This window comes from Apteryx mantelli, chromosome 28 (genome assembly GCF_036417845.1).
Source record: "Apteryx mantelli isolate bAptMan1 chromosome 28, bAptMan1.hap1, whole genome shotgun sequence".
Classification (NCBI taxonomy): Eukaryota; Metazoa; Chordata; class Aves; order Apterygiformes; family Apterygidae; genus Apteryx; species Apteryx mantelli.
Genome location: NC_090005.1, coordinates 3,791,445 through 3,809,089, shown reverse-complemented (window position 1 = coordinate 3,809,089; position 17,645 = coordinate 3,791,445). Strand labels below are relative to the sequence as shown.

Below are 17,645 nucleotides of genomic sequence, written 5' to 3'. Positions count from 1 at the left end.
AATCATCTCTAGTGTCTCTGCTTCTGTTACAAGATCTTCAAATCTTTTTTTTTTTTTTCCTTTTTCCCTCCATCAGTTCCTCTGAGTGTATCTTTTCTGACTTTCTTCCCTGTCTTCTTTCTCTGTGTAGGCTCACCATGAGTTTGTCAAGAGAGTGAGCAAGACTGTAGCTTGGTCTGAATGTGGACCTAGTGATAGGCCTGCCAGCTGGCCAACGTGCGTGCTCATAGAAACCAAACCGAAAAATAACTTCGAGCTTGTTTTGCAGGCCTTCCCTCTGTAGGGTGTGTGTGGATTTGGTTTTTCCAACTTGCCTCCGATTTTTCACAAAAACTCAAAGCTGCTTAGTGTTTTTGAGCGCTGATGTCTGTCTGTGGTCCCTGTTGTTGGGAGTGGGTGGGGATGGGCAGATAGTGCAGTCGTGTGGCCTTTGTGTGTGTTTTTTAAGGAACCAGTTGAAAAAAGGCTTCATCTCTGCTAGTCTTGCATATTCCCAGAAGTCAGCACTTATCAATACTCTGCTATTTCTGTCATTACTAGCAGGTGGAACCCAGAGCTGCATTTGGGAGATCTGGGATTTCTGCTTGGCTTGCTACTGGTCTGACCTCAGAGAAACACTTGATTCCCAGCATAGGAGGAGGAGGATGCTGATCTCTGTCAAGTCCTTGAAGGTTCATGAGGAGGAAAAGGTGGATAGAGGGGGCAGAGGAGTGCGATGAGAGCCAACTCAAATGAGATTTAAAAGCAACTCTATAGGTTGGCTTAGGTGGCTGGTCTGACACTGGGGACCAACTGTGGTGCAGCTAAATGAAGCTAGAAACAAAACTGTGTTATATTTTGCTCATTCAATGACTTCAGACTTCAGCTAGTTCTCATTTTTCCTACAAAATGGTATATTAATTTAGTCATTGGGGTGTGTTAACAAACAGTTACAGCAAGCTTATGCAAATTTATGTGAAATTGGAGAGTTGGTATATCAGGCAGGAGACCAGGGCAATTTCTTATTATTGAATTGACTTTGAAATAGCTTATGAAGGTACTATATAGCTTTTGAAGCAAAAATAACTGTTGCACTGTTACAATAGTCCATTCTGTGGGCTATGGGAATGCATTAAAAAAAAAAAAAAAAGCATTAAAAAAATGCTGGCATGGTCAAGAAAGCAAGTGACCAGAAACTTGCCACCCAGGAAAGAAAAGATTGCAGTATATGCGAATAAAATGTCTTGGTTATTTCTGTTAACTGTTTTTGATCTAGCTAAGACAGTGACTTACTATTACAGTCACAATGTAGAACAACTCCGTCATGGTGGGCATGTGGGTTAATCTTTATCCATGTTTTTGAATAAGAAATTGGAATAGCTAACATGAAACCACCTGGCTTGTTCTGAAATGTGCTTTTGGGGAAGCAGATCTCACGTACACTAGGGAAGCTACTTTCTCAAAATCCATGGCTTTCCGGGAAGCAGTGGGGTTGCCTTGCTAGATGTGGGATTGCGGGGTAGCTTTAGCCACTAGCAGCCTGAGCATATGGCGATTTGTTCCTCTGAAGCCCTGTCTCTGTTGCAATTTCTAGTTCATATATGTCATTTCGTGTGAACCCTAGTTGGCAGCAGAAGTAGTGAAAACCCTTTTATAGGCATAGCTCAAGGGGTTTAAAGATGCAGATGATGAGCTGGTGGTGTTGAACAACGGGCTGGGTGGGACCAGAGACAAACCTTTTATGGGGGCCTGGAAGTATGCTTGTGTGCTTGGTGGATGGACTGAAAGATGAGAATAAGTTATAAGCAAAAGCTCTGGAAGATCCTGAGGACCAGCTTATTTATTGCTGCTATTTTTTTTTTTCCCCCCCACCTGCGTGGTACCCGGATGGCTCTGCTCGGGACGAGGCTGGTGGTTGCAGAGGGGGGATGCTGTCCTGAACATGGAGCGCGCGTGGCTTTTGCAGGAGTATTGAGTCACTAAGTCTCACTGCTTTTGCCTGTCTTGTTTATTTTATTTCCTATAAGCATGATGTCTAACTCCCTCTCTCTGTCTTCCCTCCCCTCCTCCAGGCTGCCCTCTGGCGAGGCAGTGAGAGGCAGTGGAGCTGGCCTCGGCACCGGGAGAGGCTGGACTTCCCGTCTCTCTGTGCTGAATGGCTGCGATGGCGCCCGCTCTCACTGACGCAGCAGCTGAAGCTCACCACATCCGGTTCAAGCTGGCTCCCCCGTCCTCCACCTTGTCGCCTGGCAGTGCCGAGAGCAACGGCAACGCCAACAACATCCTCCTGGCTGCCAACGGCACCAAAAGGAAAGCCATTGCTCCGGAGGATCCCAGTTTAGATTTCAGAAACAACTCTACGAAGGAAGAGCTGGGCAAGCTGCAGCCGCTAGTGGCCTCTTATCTCTGCTCGGATGTAACATCTGTTTCTTCAAAAGAGCCTCTGAAGCTGCAAGGAGTCTTCAACAAGCAGACAGTCCTTAAATCTCACTCTCTCTTATCTCAGTCCTTCTTGAAAACAAGTGATCTGTTGGGGAGGCAACCAGTGTTGGAATTTACTTTGGAGAATCTAAAACCAATGAGTACTAATAGCCAGCCACCTCTCCCACAAGCGCCTGTAAATGGCTTGGCCAAGAAATTGGCCAAAAGTACCAATTCAGACCATGAAAACTCTAGTTCTCTGAATGGTGGGAAGTGTGCTCCCCCTTCTGCTGCCCTCCAGGGTGTTGACTATAATGCAGGAGGTTCTGAATTGGGGGACTTGAAGACCGGGTTGACCAATTGCACTCTTCCACATAGAAGCCTTGACGCAGAGCACACAACTCCATTTAGCAATAATAGCACTGCAAACAAATCTTCCCATAATTCCACAGAGCAACAGCGGGTGCTCGAGGGTGGCAGCAGAGAGACGAGGTTGTCCAGTGTTGATAGTCGCTCTGACTTCGGGAGCAGTAAGTTGGAGGAGCAGAAACCTTCCCTGTTGGCCAGTCACCACAGTGCTCTTGACTCCGAGATGAGGACGAGGGCATTGCTGCGACGGCAAGCTGACATTGAGAACCGTGCTCGCAGGCTGCAGAAACGCTTGCAGGTGGTGCAGGCAAAGCAGGTGGAGAGACACATCCAGCAGCAGTTGGGTGGCTTCTTAGAGAAAACTCTGAGCAAGCTTCCAAATTTGGACCCCCTGAGGCATCGGAGCCAGCTGATGTTGACCAGAAAGGCGGAAGCAGCCTTGAGGAAAGCTGCAAGTGAGACAGTTACTTCAGAAGGTCTAAGCAGCTTTCTGAAGAGTGACTCAGTATCAGAAGAACTGGAGAGATTCACAGCCAGTGGTATGGCCAACTTGAGATCCAGCGAACAGGCGTTTGACTCGGATGTCACTGACAGCAGCTCGGGAGGAGAGTCTGACGTTGAAGAAGAGGAACTGACCAAAGCAGACCCAGAACAACCCCATGTACCACTGTGAGTAGCAGTAATGCTTTGTTTACCTCTGGTGGGGGGGAGAGCAAGGTGAAAGGTGGCAGATGGAAAATCTGGATTTTGCAAGAACATTTTACTTTTCTTTGATGGGCTTGGATTCAAGAAGGAGTATTTGTTAAAACTAGTGTGGTGTGGTTTGTAGGATACTTCCTAGTTCAGGCAGCATGTGTGATATTTAAGGTAAAATTCTTCGTGCACACAGGAGTCGTTGATGTTGCGGAGCGGCAAGTCCTGGAAATGCTAGCTGGCTGGAGCAGCTCAAGCATATCGCAGATACAAACCCAAAATATTATAAACAGTTCTCTCCAGTGGCTTGCTTATATGTTTGACCTGTCTTCTGAAATGAAATGTTTGTCTATTATGGTGGGAATCTTTGTTGTAAACTAGTTATATAAAGTAAGGTCAGTCTGACTCTTTGTAGCTGGCAGCATAATCCTGACTGGGGAATTATTTTTTTTCCTTAAATGAACTGCCTATGGAAAAAAAAATCTCTGAAAGGATTTGATCCAAGTGCCAGTGGAAGGGTAAAATGAGTGTGTCAATTTCTTGAACCTCTGGGAAATTACTGTTGGGAGTTTTCCTCTTATGCGTGAGTTGTGTTAAGTGACAACAGCAGCCTCATAATTAAGGTGTTAACTGGATGCTATTTGCATAAATATTAGCTGTCGATTTGTGCGTGGAGGAGGAAGACCATCATCAAGGGAAAAGGTCTTGAGACAGGTCAAGTAACAAAGGAAATTTTTTCTCCCAAAGAAAAGCATTTTCCCTAAGAGTGCTTACCACGGTATTTTGAACAAATCTCTTAAAAGGCCATATTCTGTGTTCAGTCTGTGTAAAATCTTGCTTGCATCAGTAGATGATCTGTTCCACACTGATGGACCTATTGAACTTAAACCTCAGTCTGTGACGTATAGCTACTGTCAACAAAATGCACCGTACAACAGTCAAAAGTGGTCCTTTCTGGAATGCTGACATTTTTCTAATCAAGACTTGAAATATGTTACGTCCCTGTGTAACTGTTAGCATGCCTGGCCTGTTCTGGGTGTTCTCAGATCTCTGTGGAGAAATAACTTAATCTATTTTTGTACCTGTTGTCCAAAGTAATGTTAGTGGCTGGTCAAGTACCGTGTGACATAAATCTTGCTCAGTTAGGTAGGTGGGCATGAACAGTGTCTGGGAACCCTTTGTAGTTTTCTTGTACTCGGTAACTTAAACATCCTCCAAAAACAGTCTCATATAGACAAATGCTGATAAATATATATATTATAGCTCTTGAATATTATATATTGTAGCTTGTTATTAGAGGAGGCATTTGCTGAAATTGTCTGTCTAAAGTAATATCAAACTTCCCATGTTATGGATTTCATAGTTATACTTCACATGTTGTCTGGCAAAATAAAATTTGTTTGCCACTCATCTTAATCCCTAGAGGAAGTGTGGTATTCAGAGACATGATGCGTGAAATTCTTTGCTGACTTTTCTGCCCTTTGTGTTAGTCATGCCTTTAAATTCCCCAGCCTCATGAGTACTCTTAAAAAGCCAGTGATTTTAAAGCTAATAAAAAGAATGATCCTTCTGTTGTCTATAGGTTCAGAAGCTGGTGTGCATGCATACTGGCATCTAGGCCAGGCCCACCAAACCTAGTTTGAAGTTTATGCCTGTGGGTATTTAGTAATTAGTCTTTCCAGCATTGACTGTCCTGCTGGCATGAGTGCTTTGACATTGGGCCTGCACGAGGTCTGGCATTACTAAAGTTGAGGCTGAACTGAGGCATGTTTGTGCCTGTTACTGGAACTCCTTAAGAACTAGCACCTACATCTGAGTACATCTAAATATCATTCTTTTCAAAAGGGACAGGAAGAGGAAGAGCTAACTTTTCCACTGGAAAGCTGCCTTGGGCCAGGTTGTTGTACAGAACCAGTGGTTTACATTTGTGTGAGCATAGAAAAGTGAAGGCTTTTTGCAGAGTTGTTTGAGTATGGCCAGATTTTGCAGCTTGCTGACTTTACTTGTTGGAGGGAGGGCTTTTACCCTGATTATTCATTATTTCAGTAGTGAGACTGAGTATCTTAATGAGTGTATCATAGTCATTAAGAACCTTGTGAAAAACTTCTGTCTCATCCCTCAGTCAGCACCCCTTGGGTATGCATTGTTCCTGGATGCCCTTTCCCCCAAGGGACTGCTTGATAACTCTGTCTTCCTCTTACTTTGGTATTTCCTCTGAAGATAGACTTTTTTTTTTTTTTTAAATTATCTGGATCATCCAAGTAAGTTGAGGAAGTCACTGGCTGTACTTCTCGGTGGCTGTAAATGGGAGAGGAAGAAGTCTATGTCAGCAATTTGAGCTGTTGTTAGTTCAATCTACTTAATAAAATACTTGCTGCAGCCAAGGGTCTGCCATGGTAGTATGAAGCATAAATACCTGTTACAGCTTAGCCTGAAACCTACCAGCTCCCTAAAATTTTTTGCAGGCAGCTGAAGACCCCGGTGGACTGTCTGATTTATGACGAAGTCCCTTCTTCCAGACTAGTGAGAGCTGTGCTACGGATGTTGTGTCTTGTAGCTTGCTTGCAATAAATGTCTTTGGGATTCAAGTAGAAGCATGAAAAAGAAACAAAATGTTTACATCATGCTTAGATAAGAGTTGACCTTTGAGTTTTTCTGGCATGGTGGCATTCCAGAATCAGTATCTGGTCAAGGACGGACTTGCAAGCATTTGTACTGTTCTGGCCAGCCTGATCTTTGCTATAGTGCACTGTCTCCTTGAGGAACTGCATCTTTCAAGTAGCAGAAGACGTACCAGAACTTGGTAGGGCCTTTAAAGGACTCGCAGACCTGCTACCCAAGCAGGTGCTGTCGCTCAAGTGGATAACCAGGCCATCATGTAATGCATAAACAAAGCAGGGAGGTATTCGTTACACCTCCTTTGTTGGGAAGCCCTGCCAGGTATGGGCTTGGCTTAACCAGACGCTCCTGGTTCTCATGCGGCTAATAGGGAAAGAAAGTGTGTACAGACAGGATTGGTTCATGGTGCATTCTTGGATTTATTTGGATTAAGGACTACCAAATGACATTTCACTTGCTCTCAGAATAATAATATGCAACTGTTTACTTGACAGCTAAGAGCTTCTTATGTGTTGCTTCAAAAGTGTTTGTGGTGGCAGAGTTCGGGAGCAGCAGAAGCTTTGCCTCAGCATTATGATGGCTAAGGCAAGCTGGGAGCTTCTGCTGTAGAGAGTCTTACTGACCTTTTTTTTAGCTGAGTGTGACCATAGGCAGCAGCCTGCTGGGACTTTAAAACCTATACTAGTTTGAAAGGGCCCAAATACCGCTTGTCAACATGATAGGATCAGGAACTATTGTTTAGGGACTATCACTTGGAGCAGGACATGTGAATTCCTCTCGGTGCAGGAGGGTTGTTGGCTGGGGCTCTGGCGTATGTGATCAAGGTGATGCCATAGTATCTTTGAGCAAATAAGCAAATTTCTAGTATTTCTATAGCTCTGTATTAGTACTTATGAATGTGGCACATGTATCTTTATAGTAGTTGCTTTTTGCAGACTGCTCATGTTTCTTTGATTGTCTTGCATTTGGCTGTAGACTAGTTTCATCAGAATTTGACAGTTATTTTTGGCCGATTAATTACCTACGTGGAGCAGTGATGTAGTAATCAGCTGATAAGTGGTATGTGATTGAGTCTCTTCCAGTTCCTGACTTCAGTCTGGGTATCATGTGAGACTTTGTAAAAAGCTAGTGAAAAAAATGTTTAATTGGAAAGTGTCTTTTTTTAAAGAAATTTTGTCAGGTTTCTTACCTGGAAAGTCATTGTTTTAATGGCAATTACAACAAGCTGTTGAGAGTAAACTGAAATTTCTAGTGACTAACTTGTCATGCCATCTTTTACAAGGGTCAGGCGGTGTTGCATGTTCAGTCGTGGTTGTTATGATGCCTATGGCCATGATGCCTAAGCATAATTTATAATTATCCCCATTTACTGGTGGGAAATCTGAGCGCCTTCTGCACTTCAGTGCTGCAGTGAATCATTCTGCAGCCATGTGTGTTGACTCCTCCCCATGCTGTGTCACATTGTGCTGCCTAGATTTCAGAACTGTTGGACTCAGAGTAGTGATGAAGTGTTTTGTTTTTTTCTCTCTGTAGCCCGTGCTTTTGTCAGCACTACTTTCAAAGTCCTGCACTGAAGAAGAATGCATGTGCTACTTACATCAGTAGTTGTTTGAGGAGTAGCTGCAGTTGCTTCATCAGCTGATTGAGCAATTGGGGCTTTAGAAATTCAGTTTTTTTTCCTTGATTATATTCTTCAAGTGAGGGCATTATAAGGAAGCGTGCATCTCTAGGGCTATTAAATAGCATTTCTCATGGCTGTGGTTTCATGGAGCTGCAACTCAGATGACAGATCCCATGTTATTGGGATCAAGGAAGCTTTTTCTACTGGTCACAAGCATGGTTTACTAATTCTGATTTATGCAGAGCAATCGTACATCTGTCTCTACTCCTTATGACTCTTTCAGTTACCTGCTCGGTTTTTTTTTGTGGTGTTTTTCTTGTTTGTTCCTGACTTCCAGCTGTGTTTGTAGGTACTGCCTAGAGAAGAGTGCCTAACCTTCTAGTGTTTAGCTGTTCACGAACATCTTTATATGCCATATCTGAATTGCTTACAATCATGTACTGCTCTGCAGCAGTGTGTTGGTTACAAGAGATGTCCCTCAGACTTCTTTCATTTGGAAAGGGAGACAAAGAGAGCAAATCCTGAACGTGTTCTTGCTTTGCATTTGAAAACAGAATAGTAGAGAGCACTTAATTGTTCAAAAACGCTTAATCAGGTATCTAGAGTAAGTAGGACGCTCTCCAAGTCCCTTTTGCTTTTAAGAAAAGAGGGCAAATGAAAACCCTGGTTGAGAAAGATGTTAAAAAAACCAAGTCAGTTATTTCTCCAAGAAACTTTGGTCACAGTGTACCTCTTAAAGATGCAGTAGATGTCTAGAAAGTTGTTTCTGACTTTTATTCTAGCCTTGATCCTCATGCAGACCTGACTGGAGTATGAAAGGAAGGTTGGGTACTACATGTGTGATGACTCACGGTGCCACCCATAGACCTCAGTGTGTTGGCTTTCATCCTAGAATGAGTTTGATGCATTGGTTTAAATATATTTTTCTGTGTTGCAGTTGCATGTGGCAAAGGGGAAGTTACTAGCAGAAGAGTACCAGCACTCCAGGTTTGGTCACATGCTTAGAGTAATGGTAAAGTCTAGTGCAGGAAAGCGTTCAAATTCTGTGGGGGGCTTTGAATGCAGACAAAGCATCTTTCTCAGAGATGCCTTAGTACGCTGCAGGTTGCTCTGATGCCTGTTTTCCTTCTGAAATTCCTCATGTGCCTCTCCCACGAGTGCTTTTGCGATTCTTTGGCTAGCTTTCCCAGGGAATAGGAATCTCCTGTGTCGGGAACAGCCACAGTCAAGCAGCAAGCGAGCGGGTGCACATCACTGGCTTGACTAAACTCTTTGGTGGGTTTTGGGCTGTTCTGTTGTGAGCTGGAGATCTGCTCTAGCTGCTTCTTAGGGCTGTGGGGCTGCCCTGGGCTTGCCTGTGAAAGATAATGTGGAGGACTGGAAATCATTTGGTGTCTGGCACTAGCAGTAAATTACGCTTTGTCTTTGTAGTCCTTACCCACTGGGGCAGCAAGTAAGAAAGAGCTCGAGTTCAGATTTTTAGGAGTTGCAGGTGACGCTTTGGATAGGTTTACATAAATATTTACTTTGCTTTTCATTGGAAAAAGTGTCACAGCACCCAAAGCAGCAGAAAAATGTTCTTGAAGTTTGTGAATGTGAACCGGCAGTAAAGAAACAGTGCGGTAACTCGTCTACTTTCCTACAACGTCATGCTAAATTGTAGTGTTTTAGCAAAGGAAAGGGGCCCCATTTAGAGCTGCTCTCTAATATTGAAGCGTAATACACCGGTGGGGGGGATGGGAAAAAGACTTTTGTATTGCATTACATCAGCATCTGTAAGCAGCTGCAGTTTAGAGCTGCGTTTTTATTCTTGCTAATTTTGATACAAGATGAAAAACTGACTATGTGCCTAATACATATATTGTGTATATATACACATATATTGTATAACATATATACATATGTATGTTATGTGTATGTATGTGTGTGTTTAAAGTAGAGAAATGGCAAGTGTGGGCTTCCTTAAAGAGATTGCAAAGGTGTACTGTGCAGATGTGCTTTTCTTCCTGGAAGATTTTGGTTTTCATTACGCAGTAACGTTGGCTTTTTTTCCTCCTTTGTTCTCTTCTCCAGCAGATATGTTCTGGTTGCGCTAGCTCGGCAGCAGCGCTGCGCTAGACTTCCAGCTGGGGGAAAATGTTTTCCTTGCTAAACTGGCACTACCCCAACAGATTTTTCCACAGAGTATGTTTTGGGCACACCCTGGATATGGTGCGTTTTGTAAGTGTCTCGTTTCAAAGGCTTGGAAAACTGGCCGGCTTTGCTAGGCCATCCTTGGATAAAATGCTAAAGGCGAAACGGAACTTCAGAAATTTCACTTAGGTTTTACTTAGTGTATTTTTGAATGAAAGGTAGGACTTAAAAATATGAGTAGGTGAAGGCATGTGTATTGAGTAGTAATTGGGCTGGGAAGTGGAAACACTGAGTTGCAACGCGAGCTTCTGTGTCGCAGTTGCCCTTTCTGTCTCCAGAGCCAAACCCTTCCCAAGGATCACATTAACTGGTGTCCTGATGGTTCAGCTCTCTGCTGTATTCAGAGTTGTCTCTAACATCCTTTAGCTGCAGTTCTGTGCATCTGAAAGACTTGCGGATGTGCTGGTCATTGATTTAATGAAATGGTTTGCCTAAGTAACATCCAGCTTTTCTTTCCTTCCCCCCCCCTCCTTCTTCCTCCTCCTCTGACCTCCTCTGTGATAAGGTTGCTCTTGGAGCGTCTGCTGCAGCATCAGGTCAGCGAAGGAGGCGATACCTTGGTAAAAGAGAACATTTCAAAGGAGAATAAGAGACTTGTGTTGTTGAGAGCTCAGATTCCCTGGTTTTGTTGTGAGGCTGTGTTGTCGCAAAGATTTTGCTGCAAGTTGGTCATGGAGAAGTTGAAGGTGGCTCTCCTGCCCCTCTGCCTCCCCCAAAACAGCCTCCAGCTAGATGTGCAGAAACGCACTTGCTGTTACAGCAGTCTTCTGCGGTCAGTTGTTGTACCTAAGCAGGGGGATGATCATGGTGATGTATTTATAGCTCTTCTGTTAGTTGTAAGCCATCAGGTTAGTGAAGGTGAACAACTTGGCAGATGGCTGCTTTCTCGTTGGTGCTCATGTGCAACCATGATGTCTTAGTCGCAATACGAGATGTTCCCTCTGATAACGATGGCAGAGTTGGGCTGGCACATCTTGTGATTCTTTTGCCTCTGAAGCAGATTAATTTATGTGGTCTTATGAATGACTGAATAGAAACATGCTCTTTTCTGAACCGTTTAATTCTCTAAAATATTTAGCTTGTTTTCAAGAGTTCTAGTTCCCTTTATAAAACCTGCTAAATGCATGCAACCTTAGTGTATAAAATACACGATTTCTGTGTTGTCTTTTGCTTATTTAGGTAGCAGGACAGTTGTTTCTGTCAGATGGGGTGGGAGAAGGGAGCAGTCTGACATGTAGCTGCAGATGTCACTGCGGTTTCAGATGGCTCCGAGTGGCACTGCTTGGAGAGGTGCAGCACTGAGTTTGGCAGGTAGTTTTGAGCCTTGCTTAAATCTTTAAAAAGCGCCTCCTGGAGGGCTGGGCAGGGACTGGGGTTGACTTGTGAAGTATAACTTCAATTGACTTCTTACTTAATAAAATATTAAATGACTTAAAAAAAAAAAAAAAAAAAAAAAAAAGCAATGCAACAACAAAAAATCCCTGCTCTATAACGGTGGCTTTTTTTTGGAGGGGGCAGGCTCAAGACATTTGGTCACCAAATTCCCGAGCGAGGGGAAATAAGGAGGATCAGGGTACTCTTTATGTAGCAGAGCTTCAGGCTTGTATTTGTGACATTTTAGCAGTTTCCATAGTAACATATAATGATGTTGTAAGAAACAAGTTGCAGTAATTTTATTTGTATAAGGGAGGACTTTAAAATATTAATGGAAGGCCATGTGAATTGGAGAGCAGTCTAATTATATTTTCTGTTGGGAGCAGAAAAATTGATGCCAGATAGAGGACACTGATTTAATGGGTTGTCCTGAGTGAACAGCTTTTTGTAGATTGAACTTTCCTTGGCCAGCGAACAGAAGATGAGAGGGAGAGCTTTGGTCATCTTGGGAATATTTACCTCTAATATTAGAGAATAAAGACATTATGGCAAAGCTTTGGAAGTGTTCTGCTGCTATTCGCTTTAAATCTTGGCTGTTGTCTTTGTAATGATGATGCCTTTTTATTTTTGTGCGTGCTCTCCAAGTCTGGGAAAAAAATATTTTATCCCGGAAGTACTTTTCAACCCAGCCCATCCACAGTTGGAACTGATTTCCTTGTTTTACGGTATTTGGTTAAATGCTTGGAGCTGTTACTCTGTCTGTGTTTGTGGGATTCTTTGTAAGTTTGGTTGGGTTAAAAAGTAGATGACTCTATTTAGAAGTTTTTGTAATAGAATAGCTCATACAGCTTTGCAGGCAACCTGGTGGCTCCCACTTGGTGATATTGAGCTTTTGCTGTTTCAGGGCTGGTGATGTTGCTTTGCCTTATCAAATCCACTCCAGAGCCAAGTAAGAAGCAAAGGGCTTTTGTGTAGACTCAACAGACAAAAATCACAATAAATGGTTTCTTAGAGAAAAAGAGTTTAGAGAGGGATATTTGTGTGCACGTGTCTAAGTGGACGCAAGTCTCTGAGCTGCGGGTTGGTGGGCTGATCAGCCATCCATCTAGCCCCGTATTTCTGCCCCGTTATGCTGATAGAGGCAGTGGAGGGCAGTATGAGACGGTGAGGACTGGATGACTTTGGAGTTCAGTCATCCGTAGGAAACAGGGAAGACACTTCTGCTATCCAGATTATCTTAAGCATCAGCACACGAATGTCTCATTTCCTTGTATCTTATCTGTGGCTTTCTGTTATCAAGTTAGATATTTAATCTTTCTATTATAAAGTTAGGTATTAAATCTTCTGAGCTTTTGGCCTTGTCCTGATAGCTTGTGACAGGGAAGTTGCCAGGAGCAGGTTCCAGCGATGGTTAGTGCTCTCTCTTGGATGTAGCTGACATTGCTGGCCAGAGGTCGCTTAGTGCTTCCTTGCCTGGCTCTGCAGAGGCCCTTCATGATTTTTGGTTGTGGAGCTTGGGCGTAGTGACAGCGTGCCAGAAGCTGGCTAGTAGTTAACACGTTTCTTCTGCCCGTTTAACTTTGGCTAGGCCACCTTTTTCTGCTGCAGTGGCAGTCAGTCCTGGCTCGCTCCCCAGCATCCAGAGGTTGCAAACCTTGCTGCTCCCTCTTCTCCGCGTGCTCTGTAGTTGCAGGCGTGCTGAGCAGTCTGGTGGGATGAACAGTTTGATTCGTAGGGGCTGCGTGTGCCTTGGGAGTCAGTTCTCACTGTATTGTGCCAAGTAAAGGTGCGCTCAATTGTAGGAAGAGATACTCCCATATTAATAATTATTAATAAGCAATGCTTTGCACTTTTTTTTTTTTTTTTTTTTTTTGATTTGCATGTGGAGTCTAGGTGGCCAAAGTACCATGCGTATGATACCATGGCCCGCAGTGGCTGGTGTCAAAATGCTCGAGAGGGCATTTTGAGGTGGGTGCGGCAGTCGGCGTTGGCGTGCGTGCCTTGTGTACTCGTCCTGCGCCTCTTAAAAAGGTATGGTGCAACAGTTGTACGAGCTAGGGTTTGTTGTTAACCTGTAATCCCTTTATCCATGCCCATTACTTCAGGTTTTGTCCTGCCCTGGGTGCTTTGGGTGCTAGCACGAAGGGAGAGAGCGGCTTTCTGTGTCGGAAGGTGGTTAAGAAAGTCGTGGCGTGGGTGTCTGAGGCATTGCTGCTGCCGTTTAAATTTCTGCTTTAAGAAACAAGGCAGACTGGAAAGATGGAAAGTGTGAAATGAAAGCACAGTCACCGAGGATCCTGGCTGACCTGCGCGCTCCATCTGCTGCGTTGACAGGGGCCGGCGTGTATCCTGTTAGTGTCAGCTCTGGGGTTTTAATGTGACTTCAGTACAAACTGCGTGTGGGTTTGTCTCGGGTGGCAGACCCGCGATGAGAATAGCGCTCGTAGAGCGCAGGCAAAAGCGCGAGGGCCGGGGAGGGTGGGCCGCGCGGCTGCGGAGGGGCCGATGGCCGGCCGGCGGTGGTGTGCCATGGGGCAGCGGTGTCTGTGATCCAGAGCCGAGGGAAAGACAGCTGCAAAGGTGCTCGGGCACCTCGGTGCTCTCAGTCCGGCTTGGTTCTGGTAGGGGGTTGTGACATTGAGCTCTTGTGGCCCTTGTTCCCCGTCTGGGTGGCTTGATGCAAGGGAGGCAAAGTGAAGAGGCGACGGCTTTCCTTGTTCCCAGGGGCTGTTGCCTCTGCTGGAGGCTATAACGTCTCAACAGCGAGGGGAGAACATGTGTGCATTTAACAGCCGTTACCCAGATTCCTGCTGGGGCAGTAGCATAAATAAAAATGGCAACAGCTAAATCTGCCTATTTTTGTGTGAACTGGTGGAGCCTTTTTCCACGTGACTTGTGCTATTCCAGTGCTGGCTATTTCAAAAAACGAGACAATTGCCCTTCTGTGGATCTGCATTTTGAATGCAGAACACTTGCATACATGGAGCGAGAGCCCTTCCACGTTTTGTGATATTGGCTTTTTACTGTCTCGGACTAAAAACAAGAAAACAAAATAATTCTATCCCTTCTGTTGTAGTTACCTCTCCTGCCATTATGCAGGAATTTCTGAAAGTCAAAGGGAAGATGATGTTTTAAGCTGACACAGCAGAAAATAATTTGAGAAAACTGCAACAACCTTAGGAAATCTTTCAGGCATTAACCACTTTTCCTATTTCGAGGCAGATGAAATTGATACGGCTTAATTTTCAAATATCTGTCATTATAAAATAACACACCTCTTGGCCCGGCAGTGCTTTGTGAATGTCATCTAATGACTTCTCAAAGGTTCATTGTTTATGCGTCGGTCAAAGTCCTCCCCGTTTTAAATAAAATAACTCGACCCATTTGAGTCCTAGCCAGCCACTTAAAGAAAAGTCTTCAGTGCGATGATTCATATTGTGCCTAAAGACAGCTTTCCATATTCAGCCCTCTGGCTCACTCCCCCTTACCATCCCCCTCCCGCTGCCTTGGGAAATGGGCAAGAAGCCCAAAACAAGTTAACTCTTGACTACTTAGTTTTCTTTAATTAGGGAGACTTACAGAAAATCTTTTACCTGAGCGCTTTGATTGACATTGCCTTGTGTATTCAATCTTGAAAACTGGCTTAAGTGGATAATCTGCGGGGTTTGGGGTTTTTTTTGTGTTTTTTTAATTATTATTTTTAATTTATTTGGGGGGAAACTGCTTGTTTATGAACACTAGCAGTTCTTTGAATTCTTACTAACAGGCTGAAATTACATCTGTCTCTGGTTGCAGGGGTTCCGCAGTTCGCTCTCTTGTGTAGATACTTAACTTGTCAGATGTGCTGTAGTGCCCCTCCTATACGCTCCTATATTAACTGCCTTTCCGTATTAACGTCCGGGTTTCTTTAGTATAAGGAGTCCTAGCTATTTTTACAGTTAATTCTTTTTTGTGTGTATGTGCTGGCTGTCGAAGTAGCATTTATTTTCAAAATAAAACCTCTTGTAGGAAAAAAAGCTTTTGTAACCCATCCTGGTTGTCATGGCACAATTTTTTCCCCCCTCCTCTCCCGTCCTCCCTCTGTGATTGCTTTTACCAGGCGTGCTTTGGTTATGTTAAACTTGTGAAACCAAATGCCGCTTCAGGCTGGGTACAGGTAAGCCCTGATCAGATTAGACACTCTGCAAATTGAGTTGCTTATTTTTACCTGTGTGTTCTTGTGCTTTGAGCAAGCGAATTTGTATGGTAGAGCAAGGCACTCTTCTATGATAAACTTAATTAAAAAAAAAAAAAAAAAGACTTGTGCAAGCCTTTAGGCGCTTGTACCAAGGCCTGGTGAAAACTACTGACTCTCTAGCCTGGAATTCACTGTGTGTTGAATTTCTTTCCCCCTGCTCTTTCCCACTCCCCCCTGGACAGCAGTTGCATGTCTTTGCCTCCTCCACTCTGTCCTCTGGTTCTTCTGGAGTAGAGCATTGCAACGATCATTTCCATCCGTTTCTTCTAGACTGATGTTTATCCACCGCTCTCAAGTCGCTGGTTCGGGTGAATAGAAACTCGAGTCTCTCGCAGAACCCTTTCTTCTCCATCCCATCTCTTCTCCTTCCTTCCCACAACTTAGGGTGAAGGAATTTGAGAACGCCTTGGTTCTCAGCAGTGACGTTCCTAAAGGGAATAAGATGGGTAGAAAATTTCAGGAGTGTTATTTGTTCTTCCCCATTGCTGTCAAGTTAATGAAGACCTTGGTCATAAATTCCCAGAAGCTTTTAGCTGTGATGCTGGTAGCAAGTAATCACTGAAAGCAAGTAATCACTTGAGCATCTGGGAGGAAACCTCTGTGATCTCCCATGGCGGTAATGGAGTGCTCCCCTCTGCTGATAAAGGCTATTGCTGCTGTTCGGTGTTACTCAGTGAATCTGCCATAGGGATCCTCTCTTCGCTGTTTTGCTTTGATACTGTGGCATTTCTCAGTTGCTTTCATCTAATTCTCGTCTGCTTGTTAACAACCATCTGCATCCAGATCATTTGGCTATTTAAAATGTTTATTATGCCTTATATAATTGAAACTTCTCCCCCCTCCTTTTGGAGCTTTCTAGTAGGATTTTTTTCTGCTCTGTGAGAAGCTCTGATGTAGGTGTTTGAATTTCTCAACTAGTCAAACTAGTGTATAAAGCAATTTTCCTGTTCTGGGTCTTGCTTACAGAAGTCCTCCTGGAAAAATATTTGTTTTCACTTAAATTAGGTCTGTGGAAAAGAGCTCTGTAGTCTTCCTCACAGCGTGAGAGGCTGAAAACAAAATTTCCAAGAATGCACGTGCATTTTGACAAAGCTTTCCCCCCCCCTTCCCCCCAACGATTTCTTGCTTTGGTCCTCTACAGAGCGGTGGTGACTGGAGTTTTGAGGTTAGTTTGGTATTTATTGCCGGGGGGAAAGCGACGGGGGGTCTTGATCAGACCAGAAACGCTGGGATGTGTGTGGTTGTCCTTGCTGCTCTTGAGAATTGCTGACCTGGTACAAATGGGAGTATTAATTGAAGTAATGGAGCTCGTGTGGTTCATCTCATTTGTTAGAGTAACTTGCTCAGGTCCAGAAGCATCTTATGTTATTGTTCAGCTGATGCTTGGCTAGATAAAGTAGTTCTGAGACTTTGTGATTATCTTTACTTACTGTGGCTCATAGCTGCCTTTTACGAGGCAGCGTAGCCGAAAGGTGGGAGCCCTCCTCTGTCTCTACATCACCAAACTCAATCACAGGAACAGCGAAGGACGCGAGATGCCTAACTTCCTCAAGGATTAAGCATCTGCCTCGTAGCCGTGACCACTTGCTGACACACACGAGGGCAGAGAGCTGCACAGTTAAGTGTCTTCTCTTGCTGCGCAGAAGTGCCTTAGAGAATGTAAGAAAAACTGGGAACAGTCTCTCCCGGATGTATCCATTTCTCTTTTAATAGTTGTAGTTGCATATTAACTTAGTGCTGACTGGCTAGTATCACTCTTAAAAAGTCTTGGCATTTATTACAAGAGAGTGTATGATAAATTCAGAGGGAAAATATCCCTTTGTACCAAGGTCTATTTTAATTTTAGGTTGAAATATCCCACTGCTGCTTCCCTTTGTAGTATCTGTTGCGAACTCCCAAACTCTTCGTTAGCGAGATGAGAGTATTGAAACATAACAGTTGCGTTTTAGTTCGGGTTCTTACTACAGTTCTTTCCAGCTGTGCTAATGAAAATAAAATTTCATCCTCTCTCTTCCAGAGCTGGGTATCCTCTAGGTTTGGGGGTGTGAAAATGCCCTGGCTCTTCAGTCTGCCGTGCGGCTGTGCACCTCGCGGCGATCGCTCTTCGTTTCTGCTACAACTACTTCTGTGTTGGCTTTT

The 17,645-nt window shown here is 44.0% G+C and overlaps 1 protein-coding gene across 6 annotated transcripts in view; it reads left to right on the top strand.

Moving 5' to 3' along the window:
* The window catches only part of KANSL1 (KAT8 regulatory NSL complex subunit 1), a 108,719-nt gene that overhangs the window by 18,775 nt on the left and 72,299 nt on the right, over positions 1-17,645 (top strand). For 4 of the 6 annotated variants that reach the window (XM_067312208.1, XM_013958376.2, XM_013958373.2 and 1 more), the window contains exon 2: positions 2,052-3,438. In XM_067312208.1, the coding sequence (XP_067168309.1) occupies positions 2,135-3,438 (1,304 nt within the window). In that variant the 5' untranslated portion in view covers positions 2,052-2,134. Of the gene's footprint in view, positions 1-540; positions 690-2,051; positions 3,439-17,645 lie in introns of all 6 variants that reach the window. The other 2 variants (XM_067312207.1, XM_067312204.1) reach the window with 2 other exon arrangements.